At 38.7% G+C, this 22,913-nt stretch overlaps 4 protein-coding genes across 4 annotated transcripts; 1 reads left to right on the forward strand and 3 right to left on the reverse strand.

Moving 5' to 3' along the window:
- Positions 1-1,474: 1,474 nt before the first annotated feature.
- cnr2 (cannabinoid receptor 2) lies at positions 1,475-6,423 on the reverse strand. The gene is made up of 4 exons (XM_054621857.1): positions 6,332-6,423; positions 4,043-4,077; positions 3,638-3,732; positions 1,475-3,454 (listed from the first exon to the last, which is right to left on the reverse strand). The coding sequence occupies exons 3-4, from the start codon at positions 3,705-3,707 to the stop codon at positions 2,388-2,390; spliced, it is 1,137 nt and encodes a 378-aa protein (XP_054477832.1). The 5' UTR covers positions 3,708-3,732; positions 4,043-4,077; positions 6,332-6,423; the 3' UTR covers positions 1,475-2,387.
- A 4,802-nt stretch (positions 6,424-11,225) lies between these two features.
- On the forward strand, positions 11,226-14,857 carry pnrc2 (proline-rich nuclear receptor coactivator 2). The gene is made up of 3 exons (XM_054621505.1): positions 11,226-11,429; positions 11,817-12,029; positions 12,627-14,857. The coding sequence occupies exon 3, from the start codon at positions 12,650-12,652 to the stop codon at positions 13,121-13,123; it is 474 nt and encodes a 157-aa protein (XP_054477480.1). The 5' UTR covers positions 11,226-11,429; positions 11,817-12,029; positions 12,627-12,649; the 3' UTR covers positions 13,124-14,857.
- A 748-nt stretch (positions 14,858-15,605) lies between these two features.
- On the reverse strand, positions 15,606-20,484 carry srsf10a (serine and arginine rich splicing factor 10a). Its single transcript, XM_054621474.1, has 6 exons — positions 20,309-20,484; positions 18,067-18,171; positions 17,199-17,302; positions 16,903-17,071; positions 16,643-16,693; positions 15,606-16,538 (listed from the first exon to the last, which is right to left on the reverse strand). The coding sequence occupies exons 1-6, from the start codon at positions 20,371-20,373 to the stop codon at positions 16,265-16,267; spliced, it is 768 nt and encodes a 255-aa protein (XP_054477449.1). The 5' UTR covers positions 20,374-20,484; the 3' UTR covers positions 15,606-16,264.
- Positions 20,485-21,674: 1,190 nt separating this feature from the next.
- fabp10a (fatty acid binding protein 10a, liver basic) lies at positions 21,675-22,676 on the reverse strand. The gene is made up of 4 exons (XM_054621913.1): positions 22,553-22,676; positions 22,187-22,359; positions 21,905-21,994; positions 21,675-21,777 (listed from the first exon to the last, which is right to left on the reverse strand). Exons 1-4 carry the CDS (start codon positions 22,617-22,619, stop codon positions 21,727-21,729), a joined length of 381 nt encoding a protein of 126 aa, XP_054477888.1. The 5' UTR covers positions 22,620-22,676; the 3' UTR covers positions 21,675-21,726.
- Between the last annotated feature and the right edge of the window lie 237 nt (positions 22,677-22,913).

A 22,913-nucleotide genomic window follows, 5' to 3' on the forward strand; every position in this document is an offset into this window, starting at 1 on the left:
ACAACATACCTTCTTCACATTGTATTTTCACTTTTTTTTTCAGTATCCAGATTTTTTTAATGCATAATAAATGAATGTAGGTTAATAAAAACAAAACAAATGCAATTATGCAGTCATTATTATTATTATTATTATTATTATTATTATTATTATTATTATTATTATCATACAACCTATGCAAAGAACTAAACATGCAGCCTGGATGATGTTATGCAGTATTTATTTTAGCTTGCATCTATAGTATCTTAAACAGAACTGCTAGGAAGTTCAGCCAACAACATACCTTCTTCACATTGTATTTTCACTTTTTTTCAGTATCCTGATTTTTTTAATGCATAATAAATTAATGTAGGTTAATAAAAACAAAACAAATGCAATTATGCAGTCATTATTGTTATCATATAACCTATGCAAAGAACTAAACATGCAGCCTGGATAATGTTATGCAGTATTTATTTTAGCTTTCATCATTAAACAGAACTGCTAGGAAGTTATTATTATTATCATTTAAAGTATAATTTTAGCATCTCCGCTTCAAAGCTGTAAAAGACAATGAACAACTATGTTGATTTTCTACTGAGTTGTTCCATTAATACAACCGAAGACAACTTTATATACAGTACCAGTCAAAAGTTTGGACACACCTTCTCATTCAATGGTTTTTCTTTATTTTTATTTTTTTCTACATTGTATATTAATATTGAAGACATCCAAACTATGAAGGAACACAAATGGAATTATTTGGTAAACAAACAAATGCTCAACAAACCAGAATATGTTTTATATTTTAGATTCTTCAAAGTAGTTGAATGAGAAGGTGTGTCCAAACTTTTGACTGGTACTGTACTATTGTTTTCTTTAGTTATGTCTTGTTATTATGTGTAGGGTTTTAAAGAATAACATCCACCCAAATACCAAATTCATGATCATTTTGGAGTCTGTAGTTTGAAATGCTCTTGAATTGTATACTGAGAGATGTTTCATATATTTGGTCTATAACTTCATCTGTATACATGGGCTAGGCCGATACAAAATAATACAAATGCTACCTCAAAGTGGCCTATAACACATATTATCACGCATATCTTAAACTGTTTTAACAAAAAAAACATTTTTACTTTTATGAAGGTAAAATTTATTACAGGTCTGTGGTAGTAAACCCAATGATTTACTAGAAACTGAATGTTTATAACCTTTGATGATCAGCACTGTTGAAAAAAAAAAATGCTTTGTATTTATTTTGTTCCCACTTATTTTGTTCCCACTTCCCACCACTCTTGCACCTAAAAAAATAGATTTTCTGGCTTGGCAGACTCCCAGCATTCAGCAAGTCACCTCTGGCAGCAAAGACCCACCCAGGAGATTGATACAGCGACAGGGACACTTATAAATCATTGCAAACACAAGACTGCTGACTGTTTGCCACCTGGCAATGATTTAGGATGACAGATGAGAGTCAAAACAGAGTGTGGTAAAATATTATCTTTAATCAGTTGCCATAGTGATTGAAACACGTGTTCGGTCTAGTATGTACACCTGTGATTTTAAGTGTAATGTCATACAGTATATGCTTGACTGCAGCTGCCAGTTGTCACAATTGCAAAGAGTGTTCTAGTGTTTGTGCGCGGTCTCCTCCTGGCATGTGCTCCGTTTGCGTCGGCACACTGCTTGGATTCACGTGTGCGGACATTGTGTGAAATCCTCCTGTGCATGGGGCTTTTGTGGAGGCCTGGCATTCATGTGCATACGGGATAGGCGGGCCCACAGCGTCCTCTGTTCCTGCCCCCTCAGGGACAAATACTCAAAAAATAAACAAGCATACCAACAACAAATCCACCTTTCTACCACGTGTTGAACACAAAAGTGAAGTCAGCACTTCAGTTCACAGGACAAGGTATGTCAAAGGAGTGAGAGCGTTTAAAGCACTGACATTGGAGACCCAGAGGGCAAAGGTTAAAGGTTAGCTGGCCACATGACATCATCTCACTTCCAGTCCAACATACACAAAAATCTTTTGTCCGACCTGAACCAATGCCCAGAGATGAGAAGCTTTATTTCCACTGGAATCTGATACTAGAATGGTTCTAACTGTATGTGAAAAGGTTAATGGTTTCTCCTTACAAGCTGTCGGCCCAGCGTATCTCATAACTGGAACTAAAACACATTACGTAGCATGTTTCCCACATTTGATAAGCTTTCTGATTTGTCGGATCACCTATTAGGCCTACTAGCAATATTCAAGAGTTATGGTTTAATAGCCTTGAACACAATAACCTTAAAGTAAATACCAGCACTAATCATTTTATTGAAATTAATCCTGCTCATATTTTACTTATCTATCTGTACAACTCATCCTTCATTTCAACTCAATTTCTGATGTTCGGCTGCTAATTGTCCACCACCTCTGAGGTGGAGTTAGGTTGTGGGGTTCTGGTCTCGGTCCTCTCATCCACAGAGATGGCCGTATTGTCTTCTGTGGAGGGTAATTTGGGGGTTAAAGCCTCTGTAGATTTTTTACACCTTCCCATCACGCACAGCCTTTGCAGCAACTCCAGCAGGGCGACTCTTAGCTCTCGACAGCGCAGTGCATAAAGCAGCGGGTTGACTGTAGAGTAGAGCAGGCACAGGGTGCTGCAAAAGGCGAACGCTCTCTGTTGGTTGAGAGTCAGGATCATAGAGACATCAGCTAACATGAAGGAGAGGGCAGGAAGCCAGCAGCTCACCAGTATGATTAGGATCAATCCAAAAGTTCGCGCCAGCCGGATATCCATCCTCATGCGGGCCTGTCGAGTCCCTGCTGATCCATGGAGGCTGGTCATAGAGGACTCATGGCGGTGGGCCTTCCACAGGATGAGAGCATAAGCACACAGAATGAGAGCCAGAATGACCAGTATGAAGCTGGTCCAGAAGGCCAGGTAGACACGGTTGATGTAGGGAAACAGGCGTGAGCAGGGTGGAGGAGTAAGCCCTGTGAGACACCTCCAGCCCATCAGTGGCAGGAAGGAGATGATAATGGTGACGCTCCAGAGGATCAGCAGGCTCTGCAGGGCCCGCCGGCGGGTCAGCAGCACCTTATAGCGGGAGGGCTGCTGGATGCAAAGGTAGCGGTCCAGAGCGGTCAGCAGCAAACTCCCCACCGAACTGGTGAAGGCCATGGTGACGCCGCCTAATTTGAAGAGGTAGGCCGTGGGGCCGTCGTTGCGGTGAAAGAGGTGAAAGGCCAGGAAGCTGGTGGTGAAGAAGCAGCTGGCGAAGACATCAGCCAAAGCAAGGCTGGCAATGAACAGATATGAGGGCCGCCGCCGCAGGGAGGCCGTTGCAGCGATCACCACCAACACAAGAGCGTTTTCCAGTAGTGTGATAGGACCTGCCAGGAAACAGATGGAACCGATGGCGGTCTTCTCGATCTCGGTGAGAACCATGTAGCTTTCCAGACCCTCAGGAGGACTAACAACTGTGAGAAAATCACAGGTTTGTAGTAGGATAGATTTTTATCGGGCAAGGGAACTGAAACTACAATGTTCATTACAAATGCACTCTTGAATTACATTTGCAGAAAAAAATCGAACATTATCTTGAAGCATTTAAGATTTTAAAGAAGAAAGGCAATGCGGTTTTTTTTATCGAGGCTACTTACCTATCTGTGAAGAGTTGATCTCTTTGGCTTCTGTGGTTTCTAAAGAAGAGGCAACCTCCCATAGCTCCATTTCAACTGTTACTGGAGGGCAATAACTAGATTGCAGTTAAAAAATAATGTAAGTCAGTTAAATGTGTTATTCTTTATGGATTAATATACATAATTACCATACCTGTAGATATATTTAAGAATAACTAACAGGAATTCATTTTAAAGTACAGCATTTTTACCCTTTTTCCAGTATTATCTTAACTTCTAAGGCACATGAAAACAACTGTTTTGATCATTGAACTTAAATTAGATTTATTTTTTTAACCAGACACATAAAGCAAGATCCACACATCTACAGGAAAAATAATATAAGATAAACGTGGTTGAAGTGTCATTAGTTGATTGATAGCAAACCTTATTTACATGAAGTGACTGAAGCAGGCAACTTCCTGTGGAGAAACAGATAAAGTAGAACATGTAACCTTTTTCTCTCTTTGTCAATATGGAACTTGGTGCTTAAAGGGAACATTAACATTTGTGAGGCAAGACAGAATGTAAGGTCAGGGTAAACAGACAATGACCATTACAGTATCTGATGGTGCTGATATTGAAGAGATAGCTGCAAGGAACCAGGGTTTAAATCACAAGTCATAAACCACTTCTTACTGAAGAAATAAAGAATTGATTTTGTTTGAAAATCCAAAACAACGAAATGGTTTCACCTTTGTCCATGATATATAGAAACATTTAATACAACTAGTGTGCTCATGGTGTGTTGAGTGTGATCGTATCACTTTTACCAGCTGTAGCTTTAGCTGTACCCTAAAACATGGCAACTTTTTTAAAGAACTTTATGCACATATCTCACAAATGTTTAGGCAACTACAGTGATAACCTGCCACCCATGGTATGATGCCGTTGTCTTTGACCAATGTCTCCAATTAAACTTTGATAAACCTGTCCCCGCAAAACATCCTCTGTCATTTAAAGGGGCAGTCCACCCCAAAATCAAAAAGACATATTTTTCCTCTTACCTGTATCTCAATTTATCAATCTATATTGTTGTTATTGTAGTTACATTCTACATGAAACTCCTCACAACAAGGTCTATGGATTATCTTGAGTAACAAGTAACAATTTCTGTAAAGGGACATTGCTGTTGAGTTATTCATATGTATTTTTTTTAGCTCACATAATCTCATTATAATTGAGAAAAAACAGACATCTCTACGGATGATATATCCAAAACAAGGCCACTCACACCAAAACAATCTAGATTGATAAATAGCACAACAAGTAAGAGAAAAATATGTATTTCTTATTTTTTTTTAGATGTGAACTGTCCCTTTAAGATATTTTTTATGAACTGAGCTAGAGCAGAGAATTAAAATTTAATCCATATTTCTACAATCACTCAGCAGGGATTTAACTGTGACTGCATTCAGTTATCTGCAGAGACAAACACAATAGCAAACACATGTTGTTTGTCTATTATCACATCTAACAGGATGAAGCATGCCCCCTTTTGGAATAAGAGGGGATTGTATTGTAACCAAACAGTAAAACGGAGGGTGAAGGTCACCACAGAGATGAACAATCTATTGTTAAGTGCATCACCTGTGTGCAATCAATAGATTAAACTAAGTGTGGGAAGCCGATGTAAGAGGATTTCATCAAAGTAAATAATGCTGTGATAAGCAGAGAGTGGACACCAATAACTGCTTACCCAGAGAGGCTTAAATTAAATTATAATATTCCATTTAAACTTAGATTATAGAGAATATGTTTTATCGGAAAGAACATGACCCAATCACATGAATGTAAATGACAGTAAACTTGAAGAAAAAGCTGTGAAACAATAAGTTAATAACACAAAAAGAAACATAAAATTGTTCAAAGTAAGTAGTTTTATTTAATGCAGTATAAGTGATTATGGACTAAAGGGAACACTTTTACCCAATCAGGTCAGGGTGCCCTTCAATATATTGTCTTCCCTTTATTCCATTTCCAGTGACCATTATTTCTGTTTTTCATCACAAATATGACACTTCCTCATGAAAGCATAGACAAGATAAATGAGCAGAAGTGGTGAAAGTAAATTACAGAAAGACCTTTATTGACTCGAGGGACCATCTTTCACAATCCCATATGGGTGCAAGCACTTATTACCCCACCTCAGGCTCTTATTCTCCCTTGATGTGAGTCTAGATTGACAGAGTGCTGTGGTTAGACTGTTATGAATCATCATAGAAGGCAGCAACTGCCATGTACAGGAAACTTAATTTATTTTTTTAAACACGCAGACTTCCATTTTAGAAGCATCACTGGGGAAATTAACACTGAAATAATGTGTAGCAATGTGTTGAGTCACTATTGCACCATGCCATATTGTTTCAAAATATAACCAGTCATTCTGCCACAAGCAGAACTAAAAGAAACGTCTAGTTTTGTTGTTGTAGCAGCAGAAAGAAATAAGCATTGTAAAATAGGGCAAAAGTAACAGATCTGCTGCACAAATACACATATTGAATAGCGGACAATAAAAACACACAACCTATTTGTTTTAAATAAACTTGATATTACATAGATTTCATCACAACGCCAGTTTAAATGCATACAAGGAAATTATTACTTACTACTTAATGTCTGGATGTCTGGAAAATGTCTGGAACCTGTAATAAAATAATCCTTTGGAGAGCTTACCTGGTGTGGACTTTTTTTTTTTTCCTGTTTTAGGGGATCTGACTTATGTCCCTCAGCAGCACAACCACCACAGCATGATCGCACAGACCGGTGGCAAAGTGCATGAGTGAGGGAAGAAGAAAAGGAGGGAGGCTGTGATGACACAAGGGTGAGAGAGAGGGAGAGAGAGAGAGAGAGAGAGAGAGAGAGAGAGAGAGACAGACAGAAAGGACCAGATGGAAAGACATGAAAGAGCCCAAATGACATATTAGAAGTACAGCTTGAGTCTGTGATGAAAGCTGAGAATGGCAGTAAAGTCCAATTTTTATACGTCTGATTAAATGAAATAAAGGTGAAAAGGACAAGATAAAACGTTTGCACAGTAATAGAGAACAACTGTAGCTATCACACACTTCTTGAGTGATGTGTTTCCAGCAGACAGGGTCAGGATGGACGCAGGGGAGGGGAGCACTTAAGCAGGTGTGAAAGACATGTCGATAAAAAAGAAAAAGAAAACACATCATACACCCTTTAAAAAAGAAAAATCGAATAAAGTGAATCCACTACTCACCTTGAGTTAAGACTTTTGTATATTGTAGCAACTACTATCTGCAAGGTCCAGAAATCATTTTCATGCTCAAATACTGTTGAATTATTTCCATTTATGCAGCAAATGCTTTTCCTTCCTCCTCTTTCGCTAATTACCTTCCACTCATCTTCATTTGACAGACAGTATCTAGCACCACACATGCACGCACACACTCCATCACATGATGGTTTATGATATTTTTATATTTCATTGAAGGAAAGCACAAACAACATAATAAAAAAAAAAAGAGATTTGAATTATGTCTGCTTCATTAATTTAATTGTGTGCAAGTGTGTGCATTCGAAAATATGTTTTAAACAATTGTTTTGTTCTTGGTGACACAATGAAGACTTCCTTTGCAAACATTTGTCTGCTTCAGTTGTTTGTTTCTTGTTCATATCTAATCTGTAGTGAGTGCTGAGGTGTGAAAACCATCCTTCATTGCAAATTTGTGAAGATTTAGATTTTTCTTTTACCTTACCTTACTGACTAATGCCCAGTGAAGTCAGTGTGGATCCGGGTGTAATACTGCTCGCAGTACAGCAGGGGGTGAATGCTAAGCAACCATGAACTAGTGGACATAATGAAAAGTTGCTCAGTTTTTAATCTTTATCATTCTGCATACATACAAAATTTAAACTCAAAAAGCAATTCCCTCACCAATTAACGCCATTTAATTTGGCTTACACCCCTCTGGTAAAAAATAAAGTATAATGGTAGCTCAATAACAATTAAATCAGATCACAAACCTGAGGCAAACTGAAATGATTTAGCATCCTATTTGAGAGAAAAAGTATATTAAAGGAAACAGAAACTGGGACTAACAAAAGACAAATCAAGAAAATAGGTCAGAAAGAGATTTGTTTTTGATGTCATGGGTTATATATATAGACAGCATTCAAGTAAATGATGATGAACAATAAGGCGGTGATATCTGGTGCACTGTGTCCTCTCCTCCTCTGAACTGTTCAGCAGGCCAGAAGGCAGGAAATGTGATTAGGAGCAGACAGCACAGCTTCAATAAGATCTTTTCTCAGCCACTGTCGGGGCCAGGTGCAGCTCAAAAGCACAAAGCATGGGAGAGAAGAAAGCCTGAAAATATTCAATTATCAGTTGTATAACATGATTCCGTTGTACAATCTTGTTTTTTTCAGAAATCACCTTGGACACAAACATCAGGGCTCGCTTTGCTGTTTCAGATTGAATTGGGTTTAATCGAATAATCAAATTTCTTCTCCTCATTTCCAGATTGCCAGATGTTCAGACAGTTAACTGATGTGAAAAACACAAGAAAAAAAATGAACAGATCAAACAAGAATCTAATTACTTCACGGTAAATGCTTTAATAATACTTCATTATTTCATTTGGTTCTTGCAATGATATAATGAAATTGTAAAATGCTTGAATTTGGAAATGAAAAGGGGTATTGATAACTACAAATGTAAATCGATACATCAAAAAACAAGACTTTCAAAAGTGACCTGATAGAAAGTTAACATTTACTATAACATTTAAAATACTTCCTACATATACCTTTTACTATTTGCCTTTTCCCATTTGACATTAACAATACTCATGTAAGAAACATACAACTCAGGGCGTAGGATTAAAAAAGTAAATCTGAGGCTATGGGTCCAAGTTCCCGATTACGGTTCAATTATTTGGATTAGTCCTATTCTAATTTGTTAGTTAGCAGTTCCATTATGTTTTCTGCAAGAATAAAATTAAGTGAAGCAGTTCTTTCAACGTCATTCCTTTGAAAATGAACACATATATAAAGTGAAGTGTCATTAAAATAACTGTGTCTTTACAGGAAAATAAATATTTATTTTCCTGTAAAGGCACATTATCAATGAGATGTGGGCCTGTAAAACGCTTAAATCTCCATGAATGAATGGCCTGCTTGAAGGAGGGTGGAACGTAAAATAAACGCATGATAATAAACTCACATAACTCTTAATTGTATTGTTTGTTTGTATCATTCTTTCTTTTCAGAAGCCATGGGGTCATATCCATAGGGAATAAGGTTTAGGTGGGTTTTGGCTCTAATATCTGTATAGTCTATCTAATCTAAGTTTTTCTTTTTTTCTTTCTATGCTGTAGAGACAGAGATGTAAATACATGTTGTGTAGTTCTTTGAATGAGTGCATTCAGGCTGCTTTGTGTCTCTATCTCCACTGAACTAGATTGGAAAAATAAATCAAAATAGAATAAGAGACAAAGAAAGGGGATTTCACATGAATTGATTTGCTGCTGCTATTACAAAGGATCTTGGATATGGGAAAAACTCAGTGCTGATAAGTGTGAAACTGCTTCTTTTCCCGCAAGTTACTTTGTGTGGGCGGGTTTCACAACTCCTTTTTAAACTTTCAGATTCATGTGAGCCCGTTTACACTCAATTACTATTGTAAACATCCAAGGAAGAGATAAAGGGACTGAGAGTCTGTATATATGCAGCCTATCTACGGTGTGTGAGACGTCAACAACAGCCTCTTTACACCACTGTTGTTTTAAAAATGTCTTCCATTCCACTTCCCAGCATGGCCTACCGCACGTTCACTATGTCTATGACGTGTTCATGCGACAAGGGGTGTTAGTGAAGAAGCCTGTACAACAAGTTAAATGTGGAGATACGTCCACCACCTCCTATGATCTCTACGACCTACAGAAGGCTCTCTGTGACCTACTTTCCATACATAGTTGACTGTTGATGGGAACAGCCCCCCTGACAAAGGTTACTTTACTTTGGGGAGTGTCCTTCCATGGCCTGCAGCTGTGAGCACAGGCTGACGCTGAATGTGTTGCGCAACTGTTATGAGGCTTTGAACAAGGTAGAGGGGGAAGTAACTTTAAAGGGTTTAATCTATCACGGAAGTTGTTCTGATTTCTTCAAACTTGGACTCCCATAAAACCAGCTGTAAGAACATTGTCCTTGTAAAGACTAAGAGAAGTGTAAGGACAGCATTTTTCAAAAGCAAACTTTAAATGACTATACAGGCTATACAGTATATATAAAAATATACAGTACCAGTCAAAAGTTTGGACACACCTTCTCATTCTATGGTTTTTCTTTATTTTTTTTTTCTACATTGTAGATTAATATTGAAGACATCCAAACTATGAAGGAACACATATGGAATTATGTGGTAAACAAACAAATGCTCAACAAACCAGAATATGTTTTATATTTTAGATTCTTCAAAGTAGTTGAATGAGAAGGTGTGTCCAAACTTTTGACTGGTACTGTATATGAAGGCTTACAGCTGAATGGCAATACAAGTAATTACACGGAAATCAAGTCAAATGACACTGAGGCCATATTGAGCTTTAAACAATGATTTGAAACCAATAACATAAAAATGATTCAGGGGGTAAACCAGTACAGCCTTATACGCTCTAAGGCTCCAGTCATCTTTTTTTAGCAACCCCCCACACACACATCTGCAGGATACTGGAGCCCCTTTATTGTTACCATTTGTTACCATTTGAGGTGTTGTGGCTCACATGATGCCAGATTTATGACAGTGTGACTTTTATACGATACTCATTTTGCATACTAGTAGCTTAACTCCGGGCCTTTGTAAATCTCACACTGTATTATGGCACAAAAGTTGGAACAACATAATGTACCTTGTCTATTAAATGAAAAGCATAACAGGGGAAGGGGTCAAAACAGGGATATCCTTGTTGTCATATACTTTTTGTAGCATTTGGACATTGATAAAAGGGGATTTGTTTGAATAAAAATGGTCCTGGTTTTGTCTGAGACGTGGGGGGATGGGCAGCTCACAGACTAGAGCTGTTTTGTAGACTATCATTACAGCCTGTTGCAGCTGTTCCACAGCAAAGCAGTTAACAGGAAGTGTGTAACAACAAACCCAATTTCACACAGCAGAAAAAAAAAAAATGAAGTAACCTACATCAATAAATCTAAACTCTGGACGTGTTTACCTTGTTATTCTAACATTTACATGACACAATTCGATAGTATATGTATATATTTCTACCCCAAACATTATTATAATGCTTAATGTAACTGTAGTAATGTATAATGTAAGGTTATGGTGCTTTAAAAACGGTTGTTTCCTGGTTGTTTTTCTCTCACTTCTCTCAGGAAATACCCGAGGTCCAACAAAGGAGAGGAGTATCGGGGGCATTGACGTCACCCATCTGGCAACAGGCGTGAATGCGTCTGGTCGTCTCTTCGCTGATTGGTCGCTCGGTTGGAACTCGGCACCTGATTGGTCGGATCCGAGTCCGAGCGAGCTACATATCTGCGCTGTGGATTCCATTTTGTTGCAATTCAGACGGAGTCGGGAGAGAGAGAGAGAGAGAGAGAGAGAGAGAGAGAGACGGCCGCTGGTCAACAACAATCGACGGTGACGGGATTTGTAAAAAACGGGGGAGATATAGCTCGCTGTGCTTCCTTTTTTTTTTTTGCAAAGAGTTGGGAGGGAGATCACGATTAAATAAAGGCTTATATTTCCTTGGGACGAAGGGCTCTTCATCAACCAAGTCTGAAGAAGTCGGTAAGTGACGGACCGTCGCCATATTGAGCTCCAAGTCTCTTTGTTTTGGTCCGCTACAAATCCTCATTTAACTCATAATTAGGGTTATTAATAACATGTAATATTATCTGAACACGATTATCATAATGTTTTGTTGTTATAAAGCAAAAAATATATATATATGTATAATGTATATTATTGTTTTTTTTGTTGCAATGACGCACTCCTGAACCCCCTTTAACTCATAATTAGGGTTATTAATAACATGTAATATTATCTGAACACGATTATCATGATGTTTTGTTGTTATAAAGCAAAAATAAAATAAAAAATGATATATATAAATATATTGTTTTTTTGGTTGTTTTTGTTGCATCAACCCCCTTTTTTCTTCTCCTCCCATATAAGGTCTTCTTGGAGCATCTCGCGTCGAGGTGAGTTGATGTTCAGCTCGGCTCCACGGGAAAACAACGCTCAGTGGCACATGCAAACTTCAGACCCAGCTGGACACACACGTACAGCGAGGAGTAGACAGAGGACTACTTCGAGGACCTGGGGCCCGGTTGGAGGTGAACGATTGAAGAGAGATCTCTGGTGCATCAACTTTCTGACAACAAAGAGGTGAGAAGGTGGGGGAGGGGCGACAGAGGCTGGCGTCACCCTCTGTGCTTGTTTTCGTTGAGACGTGCTCTGTGTGGACGGATCAGGCATTACAAAAATGTAGTGATATTGAGTGGATAACCCATGCACTATAATATATATAGTAACAGTATGTTTTCTTTTACATTACAGTCATTTAGCAGACGCTTTTATCCAAAGTGACTTATAATAAGTGTATTCAACATAGGTATTCAAGAGAACTACTAGTCACCAGGAGTCATAAGTGCATCTCCTTTTCTTAAACGAGCATCTAAAAGCATAAACCAGAGCAAAAGTACAGTGCAGAAGCAAATTACTACGAAAACAATAATTGCAACAGACTAATACGAATATAATAAGTGCAGTAAACGAATACGAATTCAATAAGTGCAGCGAACTGATACGAATACATTACATTACAAAAATGTACCTTGCAACTAAGAGTGATATTGAGTGGATAACCATGCATCTCCTTTTCTTATACAAGCATCTAAAAGCATAAACCAGAGCAAAAGTACAGTGCAGAAGCAAATGACTATGAATACAGTGAACTAATATGTGAATACATTCTTCCCATAGGTGACACGTAGTGCAGAAGCAGTATGGGAGGCGGAGAGAGATACAACATTCCAGTTTCCCACCCCGAGCGCCCTTTGCCCAAGAAGAACCATCAACTTGGCCGGGCTAAGCAGAGGAGCCGTGACCAGAACGGAGCAGCAGCAGCATCTGCCGGAGGGGCCGGCGGCCTTCACCACCATGGCCACCGCCGGGGCGACAAAGGCGTAGCCTACCACAGGTCTCCAGAGACGCGGCAGGCCGCGTCTGCAGAGAAAGGCGTTTCAGTCCGCTTTGCCACCAACTACGATCACAACTGGGAGGGTGCGGTGTCTCACCTGAACACGCTCCTGGCCACACAGGGGAGTCCGAGCTACGCGGGGCCCAAGTTCAGCGAGCCGCCCTCACCAAGCGTGTTGCCTAAGCCCCCCAGCCACTGGGTGTCCTTCCCAATGGGCTCCTGTGACAACCGGGAGATGATGGCCTTCCAGCTCAAAAGCCTGCTCAAAGTGCAGGCCTGAGAGGGGTACCCACACCTGATCGAAAAGCCCATGTATGAACTTGGACTCTCTTGAGAGCACCTACCCACCAGGAACACCTCACTGCTGTAATACTTTTAGCTGTTTTTAAGATTGACCTCCGTGTTAGGCGTTTGCAGCAATGTTTGCTGTGGATGTTGATTCAACACAAAATTTTTAAGCCCACGTTTCTAGATATTACAGCCTTGGAGCCTTGCTGGTCGGTAAGGCCTTCTAGTGGAGTCGGTTTCTGTGACTTATGACAAACTGGATATCCCTTCTACTTTTGTCTTTGTTTTGTTCTTTTTAATGTTGGCTATCAAAAGCAGTTTGAGTGTGCTGCGTCCCCCCCAAACAACGGTTATAGTATAGGTCAGGTAAACTCCCATCACTTTTACAGTCCATTTCTGTGGACAGACATGCTTTTTCATTTACATAAGTTTTATGATGAGCCTTTAGGGTGACTTCTAAAGCTTCAGGTGCTAAAGCAAACTCACATTTGTAGCATTTTTTTGACTAGGGCCCACCTTTTTTCTTTTATGTATAACAATCCTTGTTTGGGATGGAAAGGACACTCAAACTGCAATTCTGCAGGGAAAAAAAGCTTTCTTACTGGAGGTAATAGACTGTATAGTACAGGTCATAAGTATAACCTCAACCTGAAGGGTAATAAGAGACCATGGCACACAGGCCTCGGACTGTCGACTCCTGTACCTTTTTTATTGCGCTGTGCGCAAATGCACTATAGGAGTTGATCGTGTCTGAGGCCCTTAACACTCTATCATAGCATTATTTTGTACAAGTCCTTTTATTGTTATGGTTGAAAGATATAAGAAGAGCTGTTTGTAACCAAAGCAATGTTTTTGCTGTATTTGTTTTTTCCTTCTCTTTTTTTTTGGACATCCTCTATGTGGTGGGCATTGTTGCCGTTGCCACTTAAACCTTTCCAGCCCGTGTGGTGAATGAGTGAGAGTCCCCCAAGGTCACTTCTAACTGGTTCAATCAGCACTGTTATAGCTCTTCCGTCTTGGCCTTTTCAGTAGAGTGCTGCAGCTTTAACATGCGGAAGAGGGCCAGGCTTAGTTGTGGTGCCGTTGAGTATCACTTCCTAAGTCATGTGACATGGTCCTGTTGGCTGCACGCACTCGTAAGCAAGGTAAAGCCAAGCGGAGGAAGGTTTTCTGAAGTGAAGTGGCCTGGAGGACTCAACATCAGGCAGGAGGTTGGTGTTTATGTTTACAAAATAGGTTTCAGAAGTTGACCATCCCATAATCGACAGACACTCTCTGCCTCTTGTTTACCCTCTTGCACTGCAATCAGACTAGTTTTTTTTGATAAGTTACAGGCCAGGATGCTATTGAAATGATGGAGGCGTAATTGACTATCCCTATGGAATCTCTATTTTTGTGACTCAATCCTCTATTGAGGCTCTTTTTGCTTTCCCCTTGCAGAATTGGAGCCGTTTATTGCCAGCCTAAAGATGACAAAACAAAGTATGAGAGCTTGTTAAATGTGTTTTGAGAGCCATGTAAATAATGAAATGTATAAAGTACTTGTAGCATATGTACATTTGCAGGCCTAGTTTGAGGCCTGTTGGACAAAAGTATTTTTAGTAATAACACTGAATGTATAAGACATGCTAAGGACATGTCTTGACTTCAATGTCTTGACTTCAATACTGAAGAATATTTTTGTTAAAAAAAAAAAAGCTGCAAATAGCATTTCTCAGAACCCCTGCACTGTTATCTTTCCAGAGATCTTGCACATGTTTTTTTTATTGTTTTGTATTATGCAGTGTAGGGTGAAATGTGCTTAGTGCGAATTAAGTAAAACTACAAAACATCAATTAGACCCTAGAGGAGACTTGCCCATGTATCAGTTCGAGTTCAGAATGTGCTTACATTTTGTAAGTGTGATGCTTTTAATCTCGAGTTGACCTGTTTGTGCCTAAGTTGAAATCCATGCTGAAACTTGCCTGTTTTCATTTGGTTGACCAATGTTTCTCATCAGAACCATCTTTAATTCTCCGCTGTTCTTCCGCCAGCTGACAATTGAATTTGGCCTTATGCTGTTTTAAGTTCTACTTACTATTGGTTGTTCATGTAAACATTTTCTTTCTTGCCCTTATTGAGTTGTGCATGGCAGTCTCCTCATTCTAAATTTGAAATGTGTAATCAATTGGCTGTTAATTTGTCCCCCTGAAGAAATGTCACTGAATATGAAAAGATAATGCCCTGTTTACAATTTGTATCAATTGGTTTAGAAAAAGCAAATGTTAAAAAATGCACTCTGTGAAAACAATTACTAAATTTTACCAAAAAAGAAATAAATCCCTTTCCCTCCCCCCTATTTCTGTCTGTGCTTGAGTATCTTCTGTTTGTTTATAATAGTTATAGCCCAGGTAAACCTTCTGGTGTTAATTGACATTATCTATTATGGCATTCCTTGCAATCCATTTTCAATACTGACACAGAATATTTTTGCTAAAAAAAGTTTATTTATTTTCAAAGCATACCAAGTAAAGCTAGGACAACAGTACTAAAACACTTGAAATATTCAACTGACTGTTTCACTCACTGAACAAAGAACATGAAAGATGTTGCCACATAGCATACTGGACAACATTAGGTAGCAACTAACTGCTATCAATACATCAGCCGTTACAATACTAATTACAGTTACTGCAGTTCACAGTTTTCCTGCAGCGATGTTAGTAAATACTTTTGAGTCTTGGCCTGAAGTTAAACGCAATTTGTATTCATGTTTTTATTACAAAAAATAATAGCGCCAAACTGAGACAGGCATCAAATGAATAAACGTATGCACGTAAATATGGATAAATCAAAAGTACAAAAATATTACTGGCTGAAAACTAACATTTTTCCTCCTACAGCAACTTACAATACACAAGTCCCAAAAAAAAAATGTACCAGGTATCAACCGTGCCTTCATGAATCAATTTGGAACAAAACCCTTTTTCTTTAAAAGAAAACGTCTCGCCTCTCTGCTGCTCATGCCCCCTTTTGGCAACAGACTCCATAATGTGATGATAAACAAATGCTAGCATAGAGCCTAATGCTCTAGTCATAACTGAACGGAAACTTCCTCGGAGATAGATTAACGGGGCCTTGGGGGGACAGTCAGTCAGTGGCCTCCAGACTTGCGTCCAGCCCAGGACCTGGAGCGGGATCGTGACCGGGACATGGATCTAGAGTAGGAGCGGGATGGGGATCGTCCAACGGGCGGTTTCTGGGAACTGGAGGCTGGGTGGTAAGCTTCGCCCGGGCTGTGGGACCTGGACTGGCTCTTTTTACCTTTGGGCACGGGTCTGGAGGGTGAAGGGGAGCGGGACGCAGAGTGGTTACGTGGGCCTGGTTCACGGTGTGGCCTGTGGTGGTCCCGAGGAGGACCTCTGTACCTGGTGGGATGAACAGCACTTATCAGTGATAACTGTGGATTGTAAAAATGCAGTAAAATTGCCCTTCCATATTTTACATACTACAAGATGAGAAACTTGACTACTTTTCATTTTCATGGCTTCTGCTCCGTCTGTGTCGACTGTAGGACCGAGATCTGTAGAGAGAACACAGAAACCAGTTCTTCAGGTGTGCATTGCCTTTTATACAGCATAAGAGAACAATAGGTAAATGCAACAATGGGTAAATGCAATGAGGCGGTTTGACTTCCTCTTATTGTGACTGACCCAACTGTTTTACTCCAAACTCGTAGGCTATAACAATCAAAGTGATTTAAGTTAAAAGATAAAAGTTTCCAGAACTCACTCTCTGGGGCTTTCAGACCTCCGTGGGCGGCGCCCGTTGGAGGGGCTCCGTGACCTGCGGCGCTCATAGCTGCGGCTCCTGGACCGTCTCCGGCGGCTATCCCGATCGTCGTCGTGGCGGGAGGAACTGCGAGGGGAATGGCGCTCCTTGGTCTTCATCTGGTTAGGAGCTTGATTGGAAAAATAAACAGCAGAAGTATCGTTACTTATAAACTCAATAATTTCCATGAAACGCTGAATGAGGCTTTCCAGACGTTTAATGTATGCTGCTTAGACAGGAATTAAAAAGGTTCATACTCTTTCTGTCCCCCTGGGCGAACTGGATCTCGATCTGACGCCCACAAACCCATTTGTGGTCCAGGTTGTGAAGAGCGTCCTCTGCATCACGGACGTCTTCAAACGTACTGTATTGTTAAGGCCTTTTATTTTGAATTTTTGGAAAGTTGGGACAGAGAAGGCTGCACACATGCACAACAATTTCAAAAAAAGAAAAGAAAAAAAAGAAGGCTGCAACACAGGTTGACAGCTCCAGTCTATGAAACACAGCTCCTGGACTTAGATCATTAAACAACATAAAACTGAATCAATGGGCCCATTTGTGATCTCAAATTGTGAAGACAAGACAAATATTGATGGTGATCAGATTCGGTAGGATACAAAACATTTGGCTTGTTACCTTTAACCTTCAGCTTGATCTTTATTGTCTTGGCAGAAGAACTTGAGGTTTCCTGCTTGTCTTTGCCCAATAAACTCTTTGCTTTTCCTCCCTTTGGTAGACAAATGGAAGCCTGGGTGCTCTCTTTTCTCCTCTTTGTATCTTCATGCTTTTGCTCTCTCTTTATTTTTCCGAATTCCACTATTGCTTGTCGCCTGGGTTTCTCTTGTGCTTGAATCTACTCTACAACCGCCTTTCAACTTTCTTTGGTGCGGGATCTCCAGAACTGTATCTTTACCATTCTAAGGCAACAACAGGAGAAATATTGGTTAGGAATAAGTTTAAATCTGAATACATTCATTATCAAAAATATATATATATTCTTAGAAAATAACATTTCATGAAAAACACACATTGCCACTGAATCAACTGCAACCAAAAAGTCAGATTCAGTGTTTTACAATCTCTCGGGTAAAACACCATTTTTCAAAATGAAAGAATAAAGGATATTGAATGTAAGCAAATCCTCTTCCTCGTCGTGTATAGAAGTCAAGTGGAATGTAGACATCTACTATAGGCCCATAACGACCAAATTCACGTCGTAAATCCTCTGGCCTAAAGTGTCATGAAATAAGCACATTTATTCTGCTGGCTGTTATATGACTTTAGCTGGAGCTCAGTGTATGAAGTATACACAAGAGCTGGTGCCAGCATAGCATATGACAAAATGTATTTGCAGACTAATCAAATTACTCTCCCCTCTTTAAAAAGGTGTAATTGCACAAGTAAAAAAAAAAACACACACACATAGTAGACAACGTCATACATTCATAACAGTCATAACAGCATTGATTATCTGTTACAGAGGTGGCAAAGTTGCAGGGGTTAGAAAATAACGACCACTTGGCTGAATTTATAACAGTAACATTTCAAAAGTGATTATAATGTAACAGAAATAAATGTGTTATGCCTACTCTATCTCATCATTAGCAATTCAAGTATTTTGGATATTGATACTATACATACTGAGGTCAGCACCAAATAACAGTAGCACATTGCTTAAACTTTCAGTGCAACTGAACTATTTCTTCCGCAGAAAAGTGACTGAAATCTGTGCAAAGCCAAGTCTATGCAACTGCTTTTTATGCTTTTGAGTATTCCACATGTATTATTTTTTGAGCACAAAATTCCATTCACATTTGTTGTATTGGCGTGTTAGTATGATTTTCAGGGATCAATATCTCAAAACCAAATGGAACATAAAAGATCAGACTCTCTTTGATCAAGTGAGAGTGTGTCATTTTGTGATTTGGGTGAACTTTACTAATATTGTATAATTTTTTGTTTCATTAATAAACAGCAAACAAATGATGTCCCTTTTTAAAAAAATCTAAAGAATAAAAAAGTAATTAATATGTTTAATGTAAACATTTAAATGGGTCAATATTTCGATTGCATGTAACTTTCAAGAAACATTTTTTTTTTACGTTCCTGTCAAGGCAATATAACCTTTTCAACATGGTTACCAGGCAACAAGTAACCAAGTTAGTAAATTCTAAATCCAAGAAGGTAAGTTGACAATTCTGAATGATTACATTCTTAATTTGTTTATTTTTGTACATTTGTTGTATTGGCATGATTTTGTATGAGTCCTTTTGTGATTTGGGTGAACTTAACTAACATTGTATATTTTTTTCCCCCATTAATAACAGCAAACAAATTATGTCCCTTTTTAAAAAAATCTAAAGAGTAAAAAATTAAATGTATGTATACATAACAAATATATGCAATATTTAAATTGCATGTAACTTTAAAAAAAAAAAAAAATGTTTTTACGTTCCTGTCAAGGCAATAGAACGTTTTCGACATGGTTACCAGGCAACAAGTAACTACGTAAGTTCTGAATGATTACATGCTTAATTTGTTTATTTTTGTACATTTGTTGTATTGGCATGATTTTGTATGAGTCCTTTTGTGATTTGGGTGAACTTAACTAACATTGTATAATTTTATTTTCATTAATAACAGCAAACAAATTATGTCCATTTTTAAAAAAATCTAAAGAATAAAAAAGTAATTATGTTTAATGTAAAAAATTAAATGTATATATACATAAAAAATATATGCAATATTTCAATTGAATGTAACTTTCAAAAAACGTTCCTGTCAAGGCAATAGAACGTTTTCGACCTGGTTACCAAGCAACAAGTAACTACGTAAGTAAGTTCGGCAATAGAACGTTTTCGACATGGTTACCAGGCAACAAGTAACTACGTAAGTTCTGAATGATTACATGCTTAATTTGTTTATTTTTGTATTGTTTTAATGTGAAAGCATTTTTGACTTCTCTTTGTTTCGTTTTCCTTTAAAATGGAAGGAAATTAAAAATAGACTGGTGGAAGAAAAAAAAGAAAAAACGTGCTCTTCAACCTTACGTAACGTAACGAGTGCCGTAAATGAGTGTCGCAAAAACACATCCTCCAGGCTAACGCTACGTGTTTGCTAGGTCTCAAATAAAACCTTATGCGTGGAAAAATACGTCCAATTATATGTTGTTAGCAGGTTATATGGAACAATACCAGGCTTAAAACATTACTACAACACCTTCTGTGTCCACTCCTTATTTGGTATCACTCGTAACGATGACGCCCGTTAGCCATTTTGGTTAATGTTTGCTAACAAAACTAGCATTGTTAGCTTGACCATGAGTGCACACACACACGCAAGGAGAGGTTGAAAAAACACAACATACCTGGAGTCGTCGGCGATGTTTCTAACGAACAGAGACGAGTTAGGCGGCCTCAGGTACCTCGCCATTTTCTACGGCTTGTTGATTTAATATCTGAGGCCGTGAATTTGTTGTTTACTACGGCAGCGTATTCACAAACGACGCTTCACCGTTACAGCGACAGAGGGGGGCTGCGTGGTCTGAGCGTTCTGTTCGCACTGCGCATGTGCACAGATGTATAGGCCACGAAAGCACCTGCGCGCGCACACACACACAAACACAACCTAACCTATCCAGTGGTCACATTATTTAATTGTTTGCTTGCATAGCAGGCAGATACAGTACCAGTCAGAAGTTTGGACACACCTTCTCATTCAATGGTTTTTCATGCAGCCTGGATGATGTTATGCAGTATTTATTTTAGCTTGCATCTATAGTATCTTAAACAGAACTGCTAGGAAGTTCAGCCAACAACATACCTTCTTCACATTGTATTTTCACTTGTTTTCAGTATGCTGACTTTTAATGCATAATAAATTAATGTAGGTTAATAAAAACAAAACAAATGCAATTATGCAGTCATTATTATTATCATCATATAACCTATGCAAAGAACTAAACATGCAGCCTGGATAATGTTATGCAGTATTTATTTTAGCTTTCATCATTAAACAGAACTGCTAGGAAGTTCACATTATCATTTAAAGTATAATTTTAGCATCTCTGCTTCAAAGCTGTAAAAGACAATGAACAACTATGTTGATTTTCTACTGAGTTGTTCCATTAAATACAACCGAAGACAACTTTATATACAGTATCAGTCAAAAGTTTGGACACACCTTCTCATTCTAAGGTTTTTCTTTATTTTTATTTTTTTCTACATTGTAGATTAATATTGAAGACATCCAAACTATGAAGGAACACAATTATGTGGTAAACAAACAAATGCTCAACAAACCAGAATATGTTTTATATTTTAGATTCTTCAAAGTAGTTGAATGAGAAGGTGTGTCCAAACTTTTGACTGTAGTAGTTTGTTCCTATTCGTAGTAGTTTGTAGCACTTATTATATTCGTATTAGTCTGTTGCAATTATTGTTTTCGTAGTAATTTGCCTCTGCACTATACTTTTGCTCTGGTTTATGCTCTTAGATGCTTGTTTAAGAAAGGAGATGCACTTCTGGTGACTAGTAGTTCTCTTGAATACCTATGTTGAATACACTTCCTGTAAGTCGCTTTGGATAAAAGCGTCTGCTAAATGACTGTAATGTAATGTAATGTAATGGTACTGTGTGGTCACTGCTTATGTGTGAGACTTAAACCAGTAAGGATGCAGGCAAAGAATTCCATTTGCTCCCCCCCCAAAAAAAAATGGTGCAAAAAAACCACACTTATTAAGTAACATTTTTATTTAAATAGAAATTGGTTCATTCACGGCCAAGTTTACATCTTTTTGCTCCTCCTGATGAGAGTTGTTGAGCCCATGGTTAAGTTCTAAAAGGGGACACAGGAAAAAGGAAACATTTCATTTGTGGCCAGGAGACACATTACGTTACATATTAGCTCACGGTGCATTAAGGTGAAACAGAATGAGTGTGTGTTCTTGTGGGATATACCGCACCTCAACCATCTCTCCTCCCTTGAGCTCTTGAATGTGGCAGAACTTGCCGGTGTTGCAGACCAGTTTGCCGCCCTCCAGATTGACAACGCACTGCGGGTCAGAGGAGGAGACAATTCATATCACAAAAAAACTCCTAAACCCACCAACCTGAACAGGAGTTCATGAGACACTGTTCACTCGTAGGCACTGTACTTTAACATTTTTTGAGGGAAAGAATTACACACACGGATTATAGAGAAAAAAACGTGACATCAAAATGAACGGTAAACTGGAAGTACAAACCTTGAGCTTCTTGCCGTCCATGGTGTTAATTTCAGCCTCCTTGCCGATGGTGAAGGTGTTGGTCACAGTCTTTCCAGGGGTCTTTGAGGTGACAACAAAGTCATTACCTTTCTGCTTGATCTCAGTAATTGGCTTGATGTCCTTGGCCATCTTTATGACCTCCTCTGGGAGTTCTGGCAAGCAAAGCACATGTGTTTTTGTTAATTCCTGCACAGTACAATTTACAAATGTTGTCTGAGTGGTTATATTTAACATTAGAAGGATGGCAATGCATCAAATTATCAACTTTGTCTTTTAACTTCCCAAGATAATAGATGTATTTATATTCTGAAATGACAACCAAAGTCACTGGTTTGTTTTTCTCACCCATGGCCCTGAGGAACTCCTCGTAGTTCTCCTGGGAGTAGACCTGCCATGTTCCATTGAAGTCCATGTTTTCTAGAAGATCTGGGAGACAGCTGTGTGTGAAGCTCAACACAATGTGGAGGATGTGACTGTTGTGCTGCATCTACTTATACAGGAAAAAGTGTCTAATGAGTAACAAACCCCTCTGGAGTAATCCCTGCTGTTTGAACAACCTGGAGTTCACTTACTCCTGTTAGGACAAACCTTGGCTTCCACCAAAGATGAATTTAGATGGACATTTTTGTCATGTGATCAAAAGTCTCATTAATAAGAAATATGTACAGACTTTTTGTTTTGTATTTCAGAATTAAAATGACAATTA

Source organism: Anoplopoma fimbria, chromosome 20 (assembly GCF_027596085.1).
Source record: "Anoplopoma fimbria isolate UVic2021 breed Golden Eagle Sablefish chromosome 20, Afim_UVic_2022, whole genome shotgun sequence".
Taxonomy (NCBI): Eukaryota; Metazoa; Chordata; class Actinopteri; order Perciformes; family Anoplopomatidae; genus Anoplopoma; species Anoplopoma fimbria.

Bases quoted from the DNA above. Each gene is read 5' to 3' on its own strand.
- cnr2 (XM_054621857.1), bottom strand. From the start codon at position 3,707: ATGGAGCTATGGGAGGTTGCCTCTTCTTTAGAAACCACAGAAGCCAAA. The intron at 3,455-3,637 runs GTAAGTAGCCTC...ATTTTCTCACAG, and splicing joins GATCAACTCTTCACAGATAG to TTGTTAGTCCTCCTGAGGGT.
- pnrc2 (XM_054621505.1), top strand. From the start codon at position 12,650: ATGGGAGGCGGAGAGAGATACAACATTCCAGTTTCCCACCCCGAGCGC.
- srsf10a (XM_054621474.1), bottom strand. From the start codon at position 20,373: ATGGCGAGGTACCTGAGGCCGCCTAACTCGTCTCTGTTCGTTAGAAAC. The intron at 17,072-17,198 runs GTATGAACCTTT...TTTCCAATCAAG, and splicing joins CGCCCAGGGGGACAGAAAGA to CTCCTAACCAGATGAAGACC. The intron at 16,694-16,902 runs GTGAGTTCTGGA...TTCTCTCTACAG, and splicing joins AGGTCTGAAAGCCCCAGAGA to ATCTCGGTCCTACAGTCGAC.
- fabp10a (XM_054621913.1), bottom strand. From the start codon at position 22,619: ATGGACTTCAATGGAACATGGCAGGTCTACTCCCAGGAGAACTACGAG. The intron at 21,995-22,186 runs GTTTGTACTTCC...TCTGACCCGCAG, and splicing joins TGGACGGCAAGAAGCTCAAG to TGCGTTGTCAATCTGGAGGG. The intron at 21,778-21,904 runs GTGCGGTATATC...GTCCCCTTTTAG, and splicing joins AGGGAGGAGAGATGGTTGAG to AACTTAACCATGGGCTCAAC.